Source organism: Phallusia mammillata, chromosome 3, assembly GCF_965637545.1.
Source record: "Phallusia mammillata chromosome 3, kaPhaMamm4.hap1.1, whole genome shotgun sequence".
In the NCBI taxonomy this organism is placed as follows: Eukaryota; Metazoa; Chordata; class Ascidiacea; order Phlebobranchia; family Ascidiidae; genus Phallusia; species Phallusia mammillata.
In genome coordinates, this window is record NC_137254.1 from 29,899,009 (window position 1) to 29,917,667 (window position 18,659).

The 18,659-nt window shown below is 35.0% G+C and overlaps 2 protein-coding genes across 2 annotated transcripts in view; one reads left to right on the forward strand and one right to left on the reverse strand.

The window, feature by feature from the left end:
• LOC145217449 (ceramide synthase 6-like) overlaps window positions 1–6,606 on the forward strand; it is a 53,164-nt gene extending 46,558 nt beyond the window's left edge. Inside the window, exons 5-9 of the mRNA XM_080084717.1 lie at window positions 194–398; window positions 1,092–1,220; window positions 1,702–1,808; window positions 2,626–2,785; window positions 3,555–6,606. Coding sequence (XP_079940843.1) covers window positions 194–398; window positions 1,092–1,220; window positions 1,702–1,808; window positions 2,626–2,785; window positions 3,555–3,689 — 736 coding nt within the window. The 3' untranslated portion in view covers window positions 3,690–6,606. The remainder of the gene's footprint in view (window positions 1–193; window positions 399–1,091; window positions 1,221–1,701; window positions 1,809–2,625; window positions 2,786–3,554) is intronic.
• A 442-nt stretch (window positions 6,607–7,048) lies between these two features.
• Window positions 7,049–17,272, reverse strand: LOC145217447 (melanotransferrin-like). Its single transcript, XM_080084714.1, has 9 exons — window positions 17,063–17,272; window positions 14,861–15,035; window positions 13,764–14,006; window positions 12,685–12,822; window positions 11,023–11,194; window positions 10,511–10,616; window positions 9,752–9,919; window positions 8,624–8,749; window positions 7,049–8,312 (listed from the first exon to the last, which is right to left on the reverse strand). Exons 1-9 carry the CDS (start codon window positions 17,162–17,164, stop codon window positions 8,202–8,204), a joined length of 1,341 nt encoding a protein of 446 aa, XP_079940840.1. The 5' UTR covers window positions 17,165–17,272; the 3' UTR covers window positions 7,049–8,201.
• Between the last annotated feature and the right edge of the window lie 1,387 nt (window positions 17,273–18,659).

An 18,659-nucleotide genomic window follows, 5' to 3' on the forward strand; every position in this document is an offset into this window, starting at 1 on the left:
TAATGTAGCACATGGCATATACAATACTGGGTACTAATTTACACTTTAGCTGTGCAAAAAATTGTTTACTTGGTATTTCCAGTGAACTAAACCCTGTTTTTCCATATTTATGGACATTTTTTTCGAGTCCATCCTTTTTATTGTTAATTTATTCACAATTAAAGCAAATTTGATCTTGAATTCTTTTTTTCAGATGGCGTTTTATTTTTTATGTCGGAGTTTTCCTCTGTGGCGTTGCCCTGTTTTATGGAACTAATTGTCCATGGAAGACTGAGATCTGTTGGCAAGGTTACCCTGAAAAACAGATGTTGACCCCACTCAAGTACTGGTACTATCATATGGAGCTGGCCTTCTACACCTCCTGTATCGTTTCACAGTTTTTTGATGTTAAACGGAAGGTAGGTTGGCTGGTTTGTTATATTTCTGTCTTGTCTGAAGGGGATATGCATTTCCTTGTCTGTGAACCATACTATACAGCACCTGTTATTTGTTTCCTTCTTTCGGTCTTGATGTGATTATAAATCTGATGCATTTTAAACAAAGGGCCAAAAACTAGAACAGTACTACTTGCCCTCAACTATTATAGCATGATTTTTAAACACTGCAAACTGTACAATAGTCTTGTATTAATCAGGCTATACTTATTTTCAGAAAATTTTTTTGATGTAAACATTGTGCAATACTTTGTGACATTTTTGTTGTAAACATTTTGCAATACTTTGTGCAATTTGATTCAGCCTTATCGTTACTTACGAGGCGGTTTAGGTAGGTTTAGCACATACTTCTTATACATCAGTTGTGTACTTCAAAAATCCCAGATTATATTCATCTTGCATTAATTATTTATTAATGATCATTAGATTCCATCAAATGTTTTTGTACTGCTATAAAACCTTTACCCATAGTCTACAACGGTACTTTTCAGTTCATTTTAAATGCTGTAAATGAATGAAGAAAAAATGTAGTGATATTAGTGATTTTCACAGGTCATTGCTAAGCAACAGCATTCTGTGATTGGTTGAAAAATGAACTTGCAAGATGTCCACAGAAACCTGTTGATTTTAAAACTGAGGATTTATTTTTGTTTTCAGGATTTTTGGCCGATGTGTCTTCACCACTTTGCAACTATTTGCCTGATAGCGTTTTCCTACTGTATAAATATGTTAAACGTTGGCGGTCTTATCATGGCGCTGCACGACCTTTCAGACATCTTCTTAGAGGTAAGCTTGACTTAAAAAGTAGATACATCAACAACAAAACTGTCAGTGTGAAAGTATTATCAATTTTGTCATTATAAGCGTAAGGTTTGCAATGTAAACTCTTCCTTGTACACAAGCAGTTCCATTGACTCTTCCTTGTACACAAGCAGTTTTGTTTTCCATTGACTCAATTGTCAGACTCATTATTACTACACACATTGCATTCTGTAAAGCTTAAAATATAATACCAATTGAGAGCATCATTTGGAAATTGGCACTTAGAAACTGATTAGTTTTTAAAACTCAACTGGCATTGTTTTGTTTAAATAAGCTTCAAAATGTTCACATAACTAGATTTTAAAATATGTATGCAATCCAACCTGATTCAGTATTAGAAGTCTGAAGTTAGAATCATAACAAAAAATGTATAGCTTATAACAATCATTTTCAATCTAAAATTGAAGCCTGTTTGTGTCCTTATTAAACAGTTTGTTATTTGCAGGGTTCGAAACTGATGAAGTATAGCAAATATGAGTCTCTCGGCACATTAGGCCTTGTACTCTTCGGGGTGAGCTTTTCTTTGGTTCGACTGGTCTATTTTCCATTTTGGTAAGTGAATAGTTTTGATGGTGCTGTATAAAGGATGGATTTCCAACTACTGTTCCTTTAAAGTTAACCTACAAGATCATTTAGACTTAGGGGTGTCCAAAGTGCAGCCCGCAGCGGCATTTTTCCTGGCCCCTGGCTGTTTTTCAAATTGTGTTGGGTAAATTTGGATTAAGTTTTTGGGTTTTGGCGACTTGCCACTTCACGCAAGGGCTTCCCATGGAATTTTATGTGCCGGTAAAACCGATAAAATTATAAGGTGGTGACGCAACGAAATCCGACAGGTTCCTTAAATCCTGTAAATTTGTGTTCTTATTCTTAAAAAATGTTGTCCGGCAGGTGTCTCGTCTGGTAAACGTTGGCCCCCATTAGAAATTTTGGACACCCCTGCCTTAGCATATTTGTCATGTATGGGAATGTGCAACCTTTGTCACTGTGGGGCTGAATACAATTTATTGTCAGGTTGCAAATATTCATTGTCAGGGTGCAAAAAATAGCACAGGGTGCATTGATCTGCTCAAAAATATATAATGATTGGACTCATTCGCCAGTACTTTTAAAATCCAAGCGTCTCTGCAGGCCACACAACCTTCATTCAATGTGCTGCAGGCCACAGGTTGCACACCCCTGACCTATAGCATAAGTAATAATAATTTTAACTTATCATTTAAAATGGATACATACATATTAGTTAAATTGCATAATGAGTAATCCATTTATATGCATAGGGGTTGTAAATCCCATAAATGTGTGGGCAATAATACCAACCATTTTATGAGGCAAAAAAAATTATATCAAACTGAACAAATTTTTTTTGTAGGGTTTTGTATTCGGTCTATTTCGACGCCTGGAGGATAGTCGGTGCCTTTCCATCCTGGTATTTCTTCTGCATGTGTCTCTCTGTGCTTCAAATACTTCATATTTACTGGTTCAGTTTCATCGTGAAAGGAGTAATGACACTTTGGAGATCTGGTGGCAAGGTCAGTTGTGTTTTGTATTTTTCTTTGTCTCATAAAGTATGCTAAACCTAAAAGCACAGGGAATCATAACTGATTTACTTCACCTAAATCATGAAGTTTGTATATTTGCAAATCTATGCCACAATTGTTAAGCAAATCATTGTGCCCAGCAGATAGTATGCGTAAAGTCTACATGCCAAAAATTTTAAACTCTACATGAGTCAAGATACAGGGGAAGAAATAATATTTGCATGACATTGTAAAATTGTAAACATATGCTTCAAAAATTGATGCAAAGAACTGTAAAGCTGTGACCTACAATAATATAAAAAAGTATTGCGTTTAACCACACTTAAATTTAGAGGTTTCGGTTTCTGAAATAACTAAATTAAACACTCTTATTTAAGGATGTACGTATAATGTTGTGATTGAAACAGTTTTGTTATTAAACGAATCTCCCGCAGACAATAAAATGTATAAAAAACGAAAGCTTCTGATCAGGATAATATTGGACTGTTTCATAAAAACAGATAAAAAGCATTAATCGTTTCTTCTAATAACAGAAATATATATTTCACCTTAATAAATAGGCATCGTCAGTTTCTGCAAAAAAGCAAACATGTAGTCGGCTGTCAATAAAACACGTAGTAGGTTTTTTTATTTATTTTTTTTATTATTTTTCACTACTTTTTATTGACAGCCTACTACATGTTTGCTTTTTTGCAGAAACTGACGACCAATATTATTATTAATGTTGTGATTACCATTGAACTGTATTGTTTTTTCCCAGGTTGACGATGAACGTAGCGAAAGCGAGTGCTCAGCCTCAGATGAAGAAACCACTGTACTGCAGCATAAGATTGAAGGCCACGGGGATGCTTCCAGTAGTAACGGCATGACATTACGAAAGCACAAGCAGACATGAGAAGCAATTCGTCTCCCAAAACCCACCACTGTTAAACGTCGTTGAACAGTCTAACGTGTATTTTACAACAGTAGTTGTTTTGAGCTGATGGTGCTCTGATGTTTTCGTTTGAATGGAACAAACTTCTGTAAGCTGTGTGTGACAAGAGTTTTTTGTTTGTATGCTTGCTCCTATTTAAGCTAGGACGCAGCTTTTAATTTGTGGGTTTGTTTTGAGTTTTTTCAACTAATTTGAACCACAAGTTTTTGTAAATCTGCACGAAACTAACTGTCACTTTTTGAATGTGTTTTGAAAACTGATGTCCATTTCAATGTCTCAATAACGAATCAAATTGGTTTTTGACAAGACACTTAAATTAAACATAACTGTTGTTGATATTACATTTCAAAGGTGGTGCTTATGTTTCTAATCTTCTAAGTATCCCCAATCCATTGTGTATCTCCCAAATTTTGAATGAAAACCCCTGTTGAAACCAATGGTTTTCAATCTAGGCTTCATTAAAACTGTTTATATTCAACAAAAGGTTTATAAATTTTGTGTAAAAAGCGAGACTTTAATATAAGGTTTGACAGCAACTTGTTTTAAACCATATGGACCACTGTTTAAATAGTGTCGTTTCAGCAAATTGTCTGTTTATTTGCTTAACGCAGATCTTCCAAAACAGTAATATACATCCATGCTTGTTGCTTGTTGCAATATTCAAATTAAATGAATGTGCCTTAGGATTCAATTCAATAGCACAAAGCGATATGTTTGTTGTGTGCGTACGCCTGCATTTGAATTTTTGCTTGTACCACCTGAAGTGTTATGTAATATGTTTTGGTATATTCTGCTCAGTGCTGCATTCCATTACCCACGGAGTTTCATGTCACAACTATGTCACATTTCAACATTCACCAGCCAACTATTGCATTTGTACCTATTTGTAATGTCATGTTATGCCATTTGTCATCAATATCTTCTTGTGTAGAAACCTTTAGTAGCACCAACTGCTGTAATCAGAAGTGGGATTCAGCCGGTTCGCACCGGTTCTATAGAACTGTCTCACAAAATTTTATGAGATCATTGAACCGGTTAGCATTACTGGTTACTGTCAATGGACTTTTTGTGACAGAACTGGCTGAAAAATATGACTTTTGTGATAGAACCGACTGGAAAAAAAAATTAATCCCACCACTGGCTGTAATAGTTCGTCACCGAAAATGAGAGTTGGTACAGAAGTGATAACATCTTAGGCAATTTGCCAATTTGGATTTGCTAAGGGGCTTTACAATTGTTTCAGGTAGTTGTTGTATTGTTTAATTCAGTGGTTCCCAACCTTTTTTGTTACATTCCTCCCTTTGCCCATTTTCGAAGTATTCATTCCTCCCCATCAGAAGAAAAACAAATATAACATAAAAAAACTATAGCAACTTGAAATAGACCTTATAATTAGGGATTCCATTTCAGAATCCATTACAACTGGTTCCAAATGTGAACCGGGTCCAAATTATAATGGATATAATAATGTAAAAACAAAAATATTCTGTAACATTTCCAATGTAAATTTTTTACAGTTTTTATGAAATTCCTCCCCTGAACTCATAAAATTCCTCCCTTGTTGGGAACCACTGGTTTAATTGGAAGATAATTTGGATGACAAATTTACACTTTTTCTGTCAATTACACTTGTGCTTTTCATGTGGGTTTTTCTGTTTTAGTGTGAACACTTCACTTATATGATCTTAAGCTAATTTTGCTGCTCATAAATTTGTTTTTGACATGACATGATTTCGATTCACTAATTGTTTACCATTCACTGCCGGCAATCACAATAATCATTCACAACAACTGGCAAAACTTAACCAATATGCCAGTTCAGTAAACCTGGGTTAATCCGGATCTTTGTATTATTCGGACAAAACGTGAGCTGATTTGTAATATGGTAAGACTTAAACTAATCTAAATTGGTTAATTGGGATCTTCGCTTAATCCTGACAAAACTCGAGGTATAAATGATTTGTAATGTGATAAGACTTCAACTTATCGACATCAGTTAATTCGGCTCCGGATTTGCAGAGGTTTGCTGTATGTGAAAAAACGTTTTACGGTGGAGAGCATGTATGTAGGGAATATATATTGTTGCAGGCATTTCAATAACCTTGCTGAAACTTTGAATTGATAATAGCAACTGCAATTGTTTATCTCCAATAAAATGGATTCACTACATATGTATTCTTGTTTATCAACATTCTAGATGTCTTCTGGCAAATGTATTTTCGTTTTGACGTTCTATACAGGTCGCCTTCATCAGGGTAAATAACACTGAATGCGCGTAGTACAGTGTTATTTACACTGATGGAGGCGACCTGTATAGGAATGTTCAGTACAAAACACAATTGCAAGAAGAGCTCTATACGGTCAATATTATGCTTTGCAATTACATATTCTTGTTTATGTTTGACTTGAGAGTAGTTGCTTAGCTTTCAACTAGAGGTACACATCACACCTTGCTTTTAGACGATGCTTGAATATAGTAGCCACAAAATTGAATGTTTAGGTACTTATGTGTGTATTGTCATGCATGTACATTGAACACAAACTGTTTGACACTTGTATGTTTCAACCATAATTTATTGACTGACCTGTTTTGATTTGCAAACACCATAACAAAGTTGGTGCACCATTTAACCCCTGTAACACTAATGTTATTGTACAATTGAAAACAGATTTGGAATGAGACTATTTGCCGAGTTTTGTTGTGATTTTTCGTGTGCTATAGTAACTGCCAATTTCATGCGAATCTTTCAACTCTAATTGTTATTTGATGGATATCTTGGTGTTTCGTTACTGCATGTATATATGTGTAGCGTTTTATAATTGTTTTATATTACTGTTGAGCTATTACTGATATTAAACATAGTTGACGAAAATTTGATCTTGTGGAGTCTTTAATGATAAAAAGGCTAAATTGCTTAAAAAGGGCCAGGAAATAACAATATATGGCGACCAGAGGATACTGTACTAAACTGATTAACAGTTTCAAATTTATTTTGAGATAATAATATTTTGGATGGTATTGTGATTCCCATGTCAGATATGCATGGGGACCATGGAATATTAAAAAATGATAATGTCAGTTTATTTCTGCAATAGTTTTAGTGGAACTACCTTGTCACGAAGAAATTGGGACCATTTTTGATTTTTGGAAATACAAAAATTTAGAAAACTGAATTTGGAGACAAAAATAGATTTCTGAAGTAAATTGGAATTGTTTTGTGTTTTATGATTGCAATGTTAATAAAAAAACAATAAAACAAAGCCTGTTTGGGCTCGAGAGATGTCTAAAGTTGGATGATACTTCCTAAATGAACTAAATATAGCGTTAAAAAACTTTATTTCCACAAATTTGTTTACTTAATAGTATCAAAAGTGCAAAATAAAGCACAAATACAAACAAACAATGCTTTAGCACCATTATTTTTTGTAAAATAAACTTGATTACATCAAGAAAAACCAACATCAAATATTTTTTCCAACTTCCAATTTAAGGTATAATCATGCAATTAAAAATATATATTTTATAGAAAAAAATATTTGTAGCAAAATTGCCTAAAAAATATCAATTAGCACCAATAACAATCGCAAACAAACACTTTTTAGTAAAGTTACCAGTAAAAATTAGTTTGCTATCATCCAATTTAAGCAATTTGACATGTGAAAAACCACAAATTTGACACCGGTCAGTAGAATGTAACACAGAAAATTTTATACTTACAGTATAGTAAGCAAACTTAGAAAATAACAGAAAAATAGCACACAAGTAACATGATTGTCAATAGCTTATATAAGGAGCATATATAAATGGCAAATACAGGAAAGAATCTTAACTTCTTGTTATGCTGGTTAGATATGTGCATGAACTGTGCATAGAAAGTCACAATTTATCGCAGTTTATATGAAACAGAGTTAGGTAATATATGACATTGAGAGTACAGACACTTTAATATGAACAAAAATGTTTGCAAATATGAATTTAATGAGCAACTTTGGAAACAAAGTGCAAACTTCGTTAAACAAATTGTAAATATTTGCATACAATGGGATTATTTTTGTTCAAGTAACATGTTAAGATTATCGTTGGTAGGTAAATATGCTTAAATAACAGTTTGCAATATAAAGACAATGAGAACTTTGCAATATTGTATGCAACGGAACAATATAGACAGTATGGTAGCACTTTAAATAACAACATACAAATGGCTTAAACGGTACAAAACAATTGTGTTTCTAGGACATTAATTTGCTAACAAAGTAAGAAAATCATTACAGCTTAATAACATTATAAGTTTTCAGAAAAAAAACTTTTAATACTAACAATATCACAAATGTAATGCAACTATGAACGGCATGTGTAAGCATACTAGGTAATAGTAGGCTTGGCTTTTATACTGGGTACAAAGATTACAAAACCTGGTTGTTGAAACAAGCCCCTGAGCTTGTTATTCTGCATTGGAAATATGGATGTATCTGCTACAAGTTGGATGAATACTGAGGAAGGTAACATGTCTGTTCGGGAACTGTAGTAATATTCGAACAACTTAACGACTGCTGAAGTTGCATGTAGCTGGAACCCAAGTAAGTCTGCAATGTAAATGATGTGTTAACAAATACAAGTGTGTTTCCGAAATTGTGTAAGCAAAAATGCTGCTGTATGTTTTTGTTGTGTAATATGCTGTTATATAGAGATGTGGTAATAACATCAGAAATACAGAACATTGTAGTAACAAAATTGAATGCTATACACATGCTTTGTACATATCGACATTGGTAGCAGTCAATAGTCCTAATTTTGGCAACCTGTGTATCTTAAGTGTAACTTGTATTGTATGAACAAAACTGGCCGTTTTTGCATTTTAAATGTTGGATTGAAAAGTTAAAAGTAATGTTACTACCTTGGTTGTGCAGTTGAAAATGTTCATTGGTGCAAGTTTTTGAGTTGAATCTTTGAAAAGTAGATCAGTGTGGTCGTGGCTCCGAAACATGTTGAATGATCTTGTCGAGTGGGAGCCAAAATATAACTGAAAATAAAGTATTAAGTTGGTTGTTACGAAAATAGTTCTGGAAAGAAGTACATGTCTTTCATGGTTAGATTACTATGTTAAGATGTTGCTGCCAGGCATAGTATCAAGTCACCTGCGCCCACAATATGGTCGCATGAACGCCGTTGTGTTGTCAAAAAATATGCCGCAAGTATAGGGAAAAACACCCAAATTGTCTAATGTTTACAGAGAGCTTTAATGCGAGTTTGTTCAGACAAATTGAACGAAATTTTGGGTTCTAGGCCTCTAGCATCTAAGCATAGCAATGTGTTTTATATAGACTTTGGTCACATGTTATTGGGCATCTTGGTCTGGAGCAAGTCAGCATATTGTTACATATTTGGGGTTGTTAAGGTAATTAAAAAGCCGTCTGGGTTCAAATTTTGCTACAACAAACAAGAATTACCCAATTTACTATCTTACAGTCTCAGCACAATGAAGCTTAAAGGCCTGTGACTCAGTGTTTTTTAAGGTGTTTTCAAATTTCTCCAGTGGTTTCCCAAAATTTGGACTTGCAACTACAGTAGAAAAGTAATGGTTGTTTCTCGCTATGTCTTGGTCTCTTAAAACTACTTAGCGGTCACCCAAAGCAAACCTTAAAAAAAACCTGCCTGTGATTATCAAATACTGGAGGTCTGTGGGTAAACCGCTGGATTAATAGGGTTCAAAATTCAAAGGAACCAACTTTAGGCACCTATCTATAATGTGTGTACATTTGAGTTCATGTTTGTTAAGGACTTTTAGATAAGAAAGAGTTGTTGAAACAAACATGCTTGGATAGAAAAAAAAAGAAATCCATAATTTATAAAAAATGAAGCTCTAATGTTAAAAGATGGCAAAGTGGGAACCAATTGAACTGTACTTTATTTAATATGATAGTCTGGCAAATGGGTTTTGTGTGAAATACATTTTCTGTAAAAGCTCAAGTTTCGAAATCTTTTGTGTGTACAAAATAAAAAGACACAGATGTGAAACTGATACCTGTGCAACATGTAGTAGTTCAATGAGTTCAAACGGAATGTCAACATCACTGCCGGAACGAATTTTACTCGATACAACCACCGCTCTGGTTGGCATTAACCCGAGGTTGCAAGTGTCGTAATTGTCCAAACTCGCTCTTGTTCCATCCGAACATAGAAGAACCAAATCCTAAAAAACAAATGCAAAATTTGGGTTCTTTCTGAAATATAAATTTTTTTTTACAAACATCTAATCTGCATGTAACAAATCATGTCCTTGCAGTTTCAGAGAGCTTTCTACATATCTGCTATATTTTTGTTGATCGTTTATGTTTTACACATAAAAGTTACAGTTTTTCTGCAATAATAAGCAGAGTCCTTAAGACAGTGGTTCATGATCTGGGTTCGATCGTCCCCCAGGGTTTTGGCAACACTGATTTAGGGGTTCAACGAAGGCATTTTGAAGTACAAATACTCGGCAAACGTTTTAATCAAACTTTAGGGGTATATAGTCGCTAAAAAAGCAATTTGTATTTGCTAGATGGCAAAACATTGGAAGGTTGTAACTTGGTTGTATTTGACGTAACAAAGAACACTGTGCGCATTGTTTATAAGCACCAAAACAACGATTTTTGTTAGCAGCAAAATGTATGCTCAATAGCACAAAATGAGTTAGAAACCTAGGATGTTACTTGCTGGGGTTCGACCAAAGTCTGAAGAAAATCATAGAGGTTTGACAGTGATAAAAAGGTTAAGGACCACCGACTTAAGGGATACTTACATCTTTGGTTATGTTACCGAATGCAGATGCATTGTTTTCGAGCAGATTGAAAACCGCTTTGTTTGTTGTAAATGCAATAGCATTGAATGTTGAGTCCAACATGCATCTGTATATAATCACATTTTATATAAATCAAATAAAGTCCTTTGAAAATAAGATGGGCCAAATTTACAATGTACTTATGTTAGGCCCAGCTCTAAGCATCAAGCTTCATTTTGTCTGTTTGGCCCTGTAATTGATAAACGGCTGACAATAGTTTTATGTTTGCTTTTCTAATTGACATAAAAATGTTCCTTCACAAAAGTTGAATATTTGTTGAAAACTCCTAATTATAAAAAAGGTATACTTTGTGGTGATTTGGACACAGACCTATGTTAATTATGAGGTTCAGCACCTATTCTGGAAACATAACCTTTTTTCTTGTAGCAAAATTACAATTGCATAACCATCAACAGGGGTCAAATTTCATAAATTTTTAGTGGTTTACCTGACACCAAATACATAAATCAAACCTTATGGCGCCTTCAAATCCTTTGTACTGCTCAAATTCGCAAGCAGCTTTTGAAATAACATCTCTGCACCCATGGCAAAGACTAGGGTTGCTTTTGTCAACAGAACATGATGCTTTAAACAGTTTTGTTGCATCTCTAATGCTATTGCACTGTTTGGAATGGTATACCCTTCCTAGAAAAACAACAAAGTTTTTCAGTGAAGCAATACATTTTTTTGATAAGACAACTTGTACAACTGATTGCATACTGAGTCTAAATTTTTATTATCACAGAGATCAGTGGTTCTTAACCCATAAGAACAGAATAAAATTATTACTCCACATTTGAAACAAACTAAAATTGTCAACTATGTTGTCACAGAAGGATGAGGTCACTATAAACTAAGACCCCCTAAAAATTCTAGCATTTACACCAGTCAAACGAAAGAATTTATCAAATAAAATCATACACTCAACTCCGCTACTAACAGAGCTACTAACACAAGAACTCACACTACAAAAAGTTGACGTAAAGAGTGCAGTTATTTAAATTAACAGTGAGACTGGGATAGGGTTAAGAGACTAAATTTAGCATAAAGAACTAGATTTTTAGGTTGATTTTGTTGTTACCAACCCTAACACAACTAGAATGGTGGCTTTCTGATATACTTCCATTTTATATATTCTATACGATATTTACCAATTTACTATACACATCATTTGATCTGCATATATGATTGTTTTTGTAAACAAAAACTAATGGGTCCCCACACGCCTGTTTGTGCGGATTTTGTGCGAAAAAACGCTACATTATGACGATACAAAGTTCCGAACTGTGTTAGTAATACCTACTAATTGACCTTAAGTAACCCGTGGTCATGCAGCGGCCAACCTGACAACGAGCATTTAAAAAAACTTTGTCTTGCAAAAAAGTCAAGTTTATTTTTTCATATTTAGTTTGATTAACAAAGTTTTGCTTGACAAATACGAAACCGAAGCAGGCTTATTAGGTTTAAATCGCGTCATATGTGTGAAACCTTTGCCAAAACTGAAAATGTGAGTGATAACTTATTAAAACGACATAGCATTGCTGTGCAAAACAGCTGATTTCTAATCACCGAAACGACGTGTCGTAAAACGGCTGTCCGACGTCAAGCTGAGTCCTCCCGCTCTGCCCTATTATTCGTAAACGTACTCTCTTGGAACTTCTGCCTACAGTGTCTTTCTTGACCAAATGAGCGTTAGACACATTTACGTTTCGAGAGCCTGCGGGTGTGTCTCTGGGTCATTCGGGGTCAAACTTCTGGAGGATCAAGTTCAGATTAATAACTAACATATATCCAAATTTGAATCAATTTGAAGCACTCTTTCTTTACCAAACGAGCGCTACAAACGAGCGTTTAAAAATTTTACGTTTTGGGGGTCTGTGGGTGAACCGCTGGGTCATTCGGGGTCAAATTTCACGGGGACCAAACTTGGACTTATAACTAACATCTGTCCAAATTTGAATAAATTTGAAGCACGCTTTCTCGACCAAACGAGCGTTACAAACCAGCGTTAGACAGAAAAAAGAAAAAAGAAAAAAGAAAAAAAGAAAAAAAAAATACGGACAAAAACAATATGTGTCCCCTTCAGGGAAGGGGACCCATAATTATAACCTAGTATAAGTTTTATTTGAACTTACCACTCATGTTAGCAAGCAATCCTCCAACCAGGGGCCAACTTCCAATGCAAGCCCTTCTATCTTGAAAACTTGTGACACTCATATTGGCACCAATATCTGATTTCTTTGCCACAGCAACAGAATATACACTAAGCTCATCTAAAAAAACATGGTGGTGTGTTTTTTTTGGAAGTATCGTTCTGTAAGTTACACGATCAACATATTTTATGTTTTGAAATGATATTGTTAATAAGCATTTTATATTTAATAAACATTATGGATGGGGAATACTGTAAAACATTTTGGCAGTAAATGCTTAAATTGATAATGACATTACAGTATTGATTTGCTGACCAATATTGTTTACCCAACTTTAGCAATGTTCAAACACACATATAAGTTTTTTAAAGCTTCCCCTTTAAAGTAGGCAATTGCGCAATAAATAATGACAAGTGTTTTTTATACGATCTAACATTGACTTGTAAGTTGTAACAATATTACTCATAGCAATGTTAGTAAAGTACTCAATAACATGGGTTTGTATAATGCATGCTAGTGTTAATTAATTGGTAAACTGGTACATAAAGCAATACAATTGCATCAACGCTACCTACTCATTTTTTGGAGTTAGAGGCATTGCTTTGTTTTAGCCCAAAAAAGAAAACCTTAAATTAGAAATATATATGTATGTTTAGTGCAGTTTATTAGTGATGGGACGAAACCAGGTTTTGAAGCGAGTACCGAGTACCGAGTACGATTACCGAGTACTTAAGTCTAGTGTTGTACTTAGTTGTATATCACTGGCTAATTTTTCTGCCATGGTCGGGGTACAGGCGTGCACAGACACATGCCGAAAAATGTAATCTACACGTGATAGCGAAAAACATATACGTAAACTGGCGGAACTTTTTTCCACTTTTGTGCTGTCTGAAGCAAATATTGGCATAAAGTTGCCCGCATTCTTATGCGTCGGTACTCACACATTGGTGTCGAAAACTGAGACAAAATATTTCAATACCGAGTACGAGTATCGATACCAAGTACCGGGTACTCATCCCATCACTACAGTTTATGTTTGCAAACCAGGTTTTTGTATTTACCTCTATTTGCCACTTTGTATTCTTCAGCCATCATCGGAAATAGAATGTCTCTGTTTTTGTGCAGTAATGGAATGTCAATTGTAAAAGCATCTGCCTTGTCCTGATCAATTAACTTCACACAAGCTTCTGGTGATGCCGACACTATGCATTCCATTTTCGGCCTTAGACCATTCAGTCCAAAATGTTTTGACATATTCACACACTTGGCCTTTTCATATTCGCCAACACAACACCACTTCAGATCTGTAAAAAAGCAGAAAGCACAATCATTAATGGCATGACTTAAAAATTATTCTGCAATAACCACCAAGTGATTTTTTACCAAATCAAGTTACACCTATTTTTTGGTTTTGGAGAATACATTAGTTTTTTAGTTTTGTAATTGCAAGAGACTTGTAACAGATGTGAGATTTTTGTACATATTAAGTTAAATGGATTCCGATTGGCGAAAGAAATCATGGCGACACAATAGAACTAAGCCGAAAATATTATAATTATTATAAATACAACTAAATTACCATGGTATTTATTATAGTTGCCTACTATAATTAAAAAGCAGCAGTTTAACTGTGCTTAGTTGTTAACAAAGACATAATTTTGGATAATGTAAGACCTAGCTTATTGACACCATCCTTCTGTGGCAGAGCATAATGTATTATTAATAACTTCCAAGCATATCCCCACACCTATCACATGTTTTTCAATTTCAATTTTTAATTCATGTTGAAATACCATTTATGGACATGGCCCCCTTGGAGTATCAAAACTGTAGATAGTGAACTTGTAATAATTAAAGTCATAGGCTTTGTCACAAAGCACGGAGTCTCATTTAAAATGAAAGTGCCCAAGAAAGTTATTTTAACAACAATTTAAATGTGTTCAAGTTCAGACATGTTTTCTGCTGTTGCCTATAGATTGGTGCAACTATGGTCAGCACATACACTTGTGGCCCCCTGAAAAGTACCTTGTGGCCCACTTACAGGGCCATGGACCCACATTAAGAAAAGCTGGTCTATGGTATTAACCATACATTAATTTTGTTAGAATCTATCACAAGCAAATATAAATAAGCCTAACCTACATTCAAGCTAACTTACATCTTGGTTTAGGATGAGCAAGAATGGCAATGGTAATGACAGATAACAGTAGAATAGTTGAAAGGACAGCCCAGCCTAGATAACAGCTGGTCCTCCGTTGTGATTTGTAGATAACTTGTGGTGATGGTGTTGAAACTTCACTCATTTCAATGTCGGTTGATGTGCTCGGTTCATTCTGAAAGTATAGTTACAACAGCTTAAGTCGTCACATAGCCGATGTGGTTTTATGAGAGAATTTAAATGAATTAAAAACTTGTAAATTAGTGTATTAGGTTGCTTTTTACAGCAAGTCATGTGATTTTAGACGATATATTTATAGAACTAAGCTGCAATATTACACTGTTTGCTTTTTGTGTGTCAGGATTATATAGTACCAAGCATAGGCGCCCACTTGCTAAAATAGGCGGGGAGGCGGCTCGGTAAAGACGGAAATATTTTCAGCCCGGACGTCACCTAACGTCGCAAGTTACAGCCTTTACAGTGTTTCTGTACTGGTATACATTAGAAGCTGATGCCGACCCAACTATACAGTAAACATTTTTTCTTTCCCCGGAACAATTATTACAAAGCATGTTTTATTTTTACGCAACAAGGCGCACATGCGTCTAAAAAGCCATTATAATAATCGTTTCTAGGTCGTTTGGTTGGTTTCAACCATGTTTTCTATTTACACAGCAAATTGCATGTAACGCATTTAAGTTTAGTTTATTTTAAATCAGCAATTACCAAAGTAAAGCCCGCGAAGGTTTTTGTTCTAAATATATATCTTGGAAAATAACGAGTTAACCGTTGAAGTTAATTTGCCACGAAAGTGTTCCCACAACAACATGTGGTCTTAAGTTTACCTAGTTCTGCACTTCACAGGACGCATAAAAATGATCCAAAACCAGTTTGTTACATCACAGACAAGACTTAAAGTACCCATGCGTTCGTTACTGTGCGTTTACAGTTGCCTTTCTTTGTTAATTGTGATGACATAAGTGAGAAGTTCGTAATTTATGCCAGATAATTTTATTGTTCGACAGTAGCGCTATCTCTTAATAATATTGTAGCTCCTGCTGGTCCCACAAAAGCGCTTTGTAGACCACAATTGCGGAACGGGCGCTGCGTTTTCGCTCGTAAGCTATGTGGCCGTCAATGTCATTTTCATGCTATGCGGCTCACCCTGAAAAAAATTGGCTACCCCTTTTCTAAACGATGTCAATTTGTGTCGATGTTACTGACCGAGTTTTCGCAAACACTCCTTGCATGTTTTTATCCAATGGCTCATTGCATATAACCAGGGTTGCCATCGACATGGAACTCGAAATAAGGACACACGAACAATTCGACTTTCATGTCAAACGAAACAAACGTTTTTGAACAAATCTTTGCATGAGCCTTGACATATCACATGTCATATTTCTTTTTGCCAGGAACATTCTGTTCCAACTCCTTGTTCGTAGAAAACACTTAGTGCATCTCACGACAGCCCAGGTCTAGGTTTAGCGGGGATTTGACTTGTAATTGTTAAAAATAAGACAAAATAAGAACTAAAGTCAAAAACAAGGACAGTTGTTGGAAATAAGGACAAAAACTTTTTCTAAGACATTGCCCTTCAAAATAAGGACGGTATGGCAACCCTACATATAACACTTCAAGTATACGTTTGTGACGTAACAATATGCATTGTTTGATTTTTCAGAAAGGTTTGTCTGTTCAAACTACCGTAAGCAGTCGTTGACTGTGCAGTAGTACAGAGTTACTACAAAACTGTATGTGCATAAATTAACGCAAAACTTGTTTATGACGCAGTCAGCGACGCAAATACCCGGAGAGGCGGCGCCTCCCCGCCTCCCCATAAGTGGGCGCCAGTGGTACCAAGCCAACAAACTACAAAAACGAATGCGGCTGCTTTTTTATTACAATTTAAATTAATTTAGACAAACCACTATCACAAATAAAAATGGTGGCACAATAAGTCATTGGCATATTAGTTATCAGAACCAAAGTATATACAAAACACAAGTAGTCCAACCCATTGTCACGCGATAAAGCCTCATGGCCATTTTGTGTCCAAATTAATACGGTGGGTATAGGGAAAAACACATAAATTGTCTGATTTTTACAAACTGGTGGGCTTTAACACGAATTTGATAGGCTAAATCGAACAAAACTTCTGACATTTTACACAGTAAAATAAAGTAGGAAATTATAACAAACCATATCCTTCATTTCCATGACTTCGTCAGTTACTTCATTCATGGGCAGTGGTTTCTCGTCCTCATGTTCGTTTTTAGTTCTTTTGTAACGAATTTTAGACATTTTGTACGTATTCAACACCACTGGTTACTGCTTAAACACCTTCAAACCTCAGAATTTAGCTTTGTCTAAACTAGTACCTGTAACTTGAATAAGAGAAACATAAACGAAAATTTAGAACATACTCCTCCATATTTTCTGTGTAATCCCGACTAAAAAAATGCGTTCAAACAAAGACGCGGTTACATATTAGTTCCGCATTTGTAACTAAACTGGCTTGTAATAAATACTAGTTGTGATTTAGGAGAAAATACCTGAGTAAAACGTAATTTCAGGACATTTATGAAAGAGCTTGCTACGTTGTTATTGTCAACCCTCGCTTCTCTCGTTCAATTACCTCCATTTTTCTTGTAAATTTATCCAGGTCAGTACTGACAAAAGTTATTATTCAGTCACATAAAATGTACCACAGTTGCGTTTTTGTTCTTATTTTGTACACCTTTACATTAAAACACTCACAAAGTTGCGTTTTTTGTACATTTTTTCCATTTTGTCTGCATAAATAATCAATTTAGATTTGGTAACTGCTCTGGAGCAAACGTTTTGCATCACAAGGCACGAGATCATTCATGCGTAAAGAGTTCGCTGCGCATGATTACGTAGTAAACAAAACTTCGAGATATTTTGAGTATTCAACACTTGTGCAATTAATTGTAGTTTTCCGGTACGTTTTTGCGAACATTGAACTGTAAACAAACTCAGTAGAAAGCAAGACATCAGTTCTGTTGCGGAAAAGCATGTGTTTTTAGTCGCAAACACACAGTCATTTAACTAAAACGATGCAATGTGTCAGGTTAATTTGTTAGCTTAAGGTTCTTCACAAGCGATTAAATCAACAATAACTGACAATGATCGTTCATGATCTGAAAACATGCAATTTTGGGGCACTTTGCTGACAAAATTTGATCTAATTATGACAGAAAACTCTCCCTTTTAATCGTATATGTGTTACTGTCTATTTTCTACACCTTGTTATATAGAGCCACATTTTCTAACCATTAGAGTTGTGTCTGGTGGACTGTGAAGCGTTCTAATTATTGTAATACAGACAGTCTGTTGCAAATGCCAGTGGTTTTATGAACACGCCTTGAATTTTGTCGCTGTCTCTCACTAAAGTTTCTCAATGTAAAATAAACATCCAAGTCACAAGACAAAGCTTTGTTAGAAAAGAAATAATCCTAACTGAATGTGTACAAGTCTGAGCGGTTAAAGATACGGAAGCACTGATGTAAGAAGTTGGGATTTAGTTTAATGTTTTGTACCTTAATGTTGGCCTGTCTCAATGTAGCTTGGCATTTTCTATGTTATCTGTAAAAAAACAAGCTGAAGTGTGATTTTGTTGGGGATATTTTTATTTCTAAAATGGAAGAATAAAGTATGTGCAAAGATAAACAATTCTCAATGTACAGAAAGTTTCATAACTATCAGTATGACAAAAATGTTTGATTTTAGTTGGTATGTTGCAAAGAAGTAAGGGTGCATGTGTTGTTGTAAAATA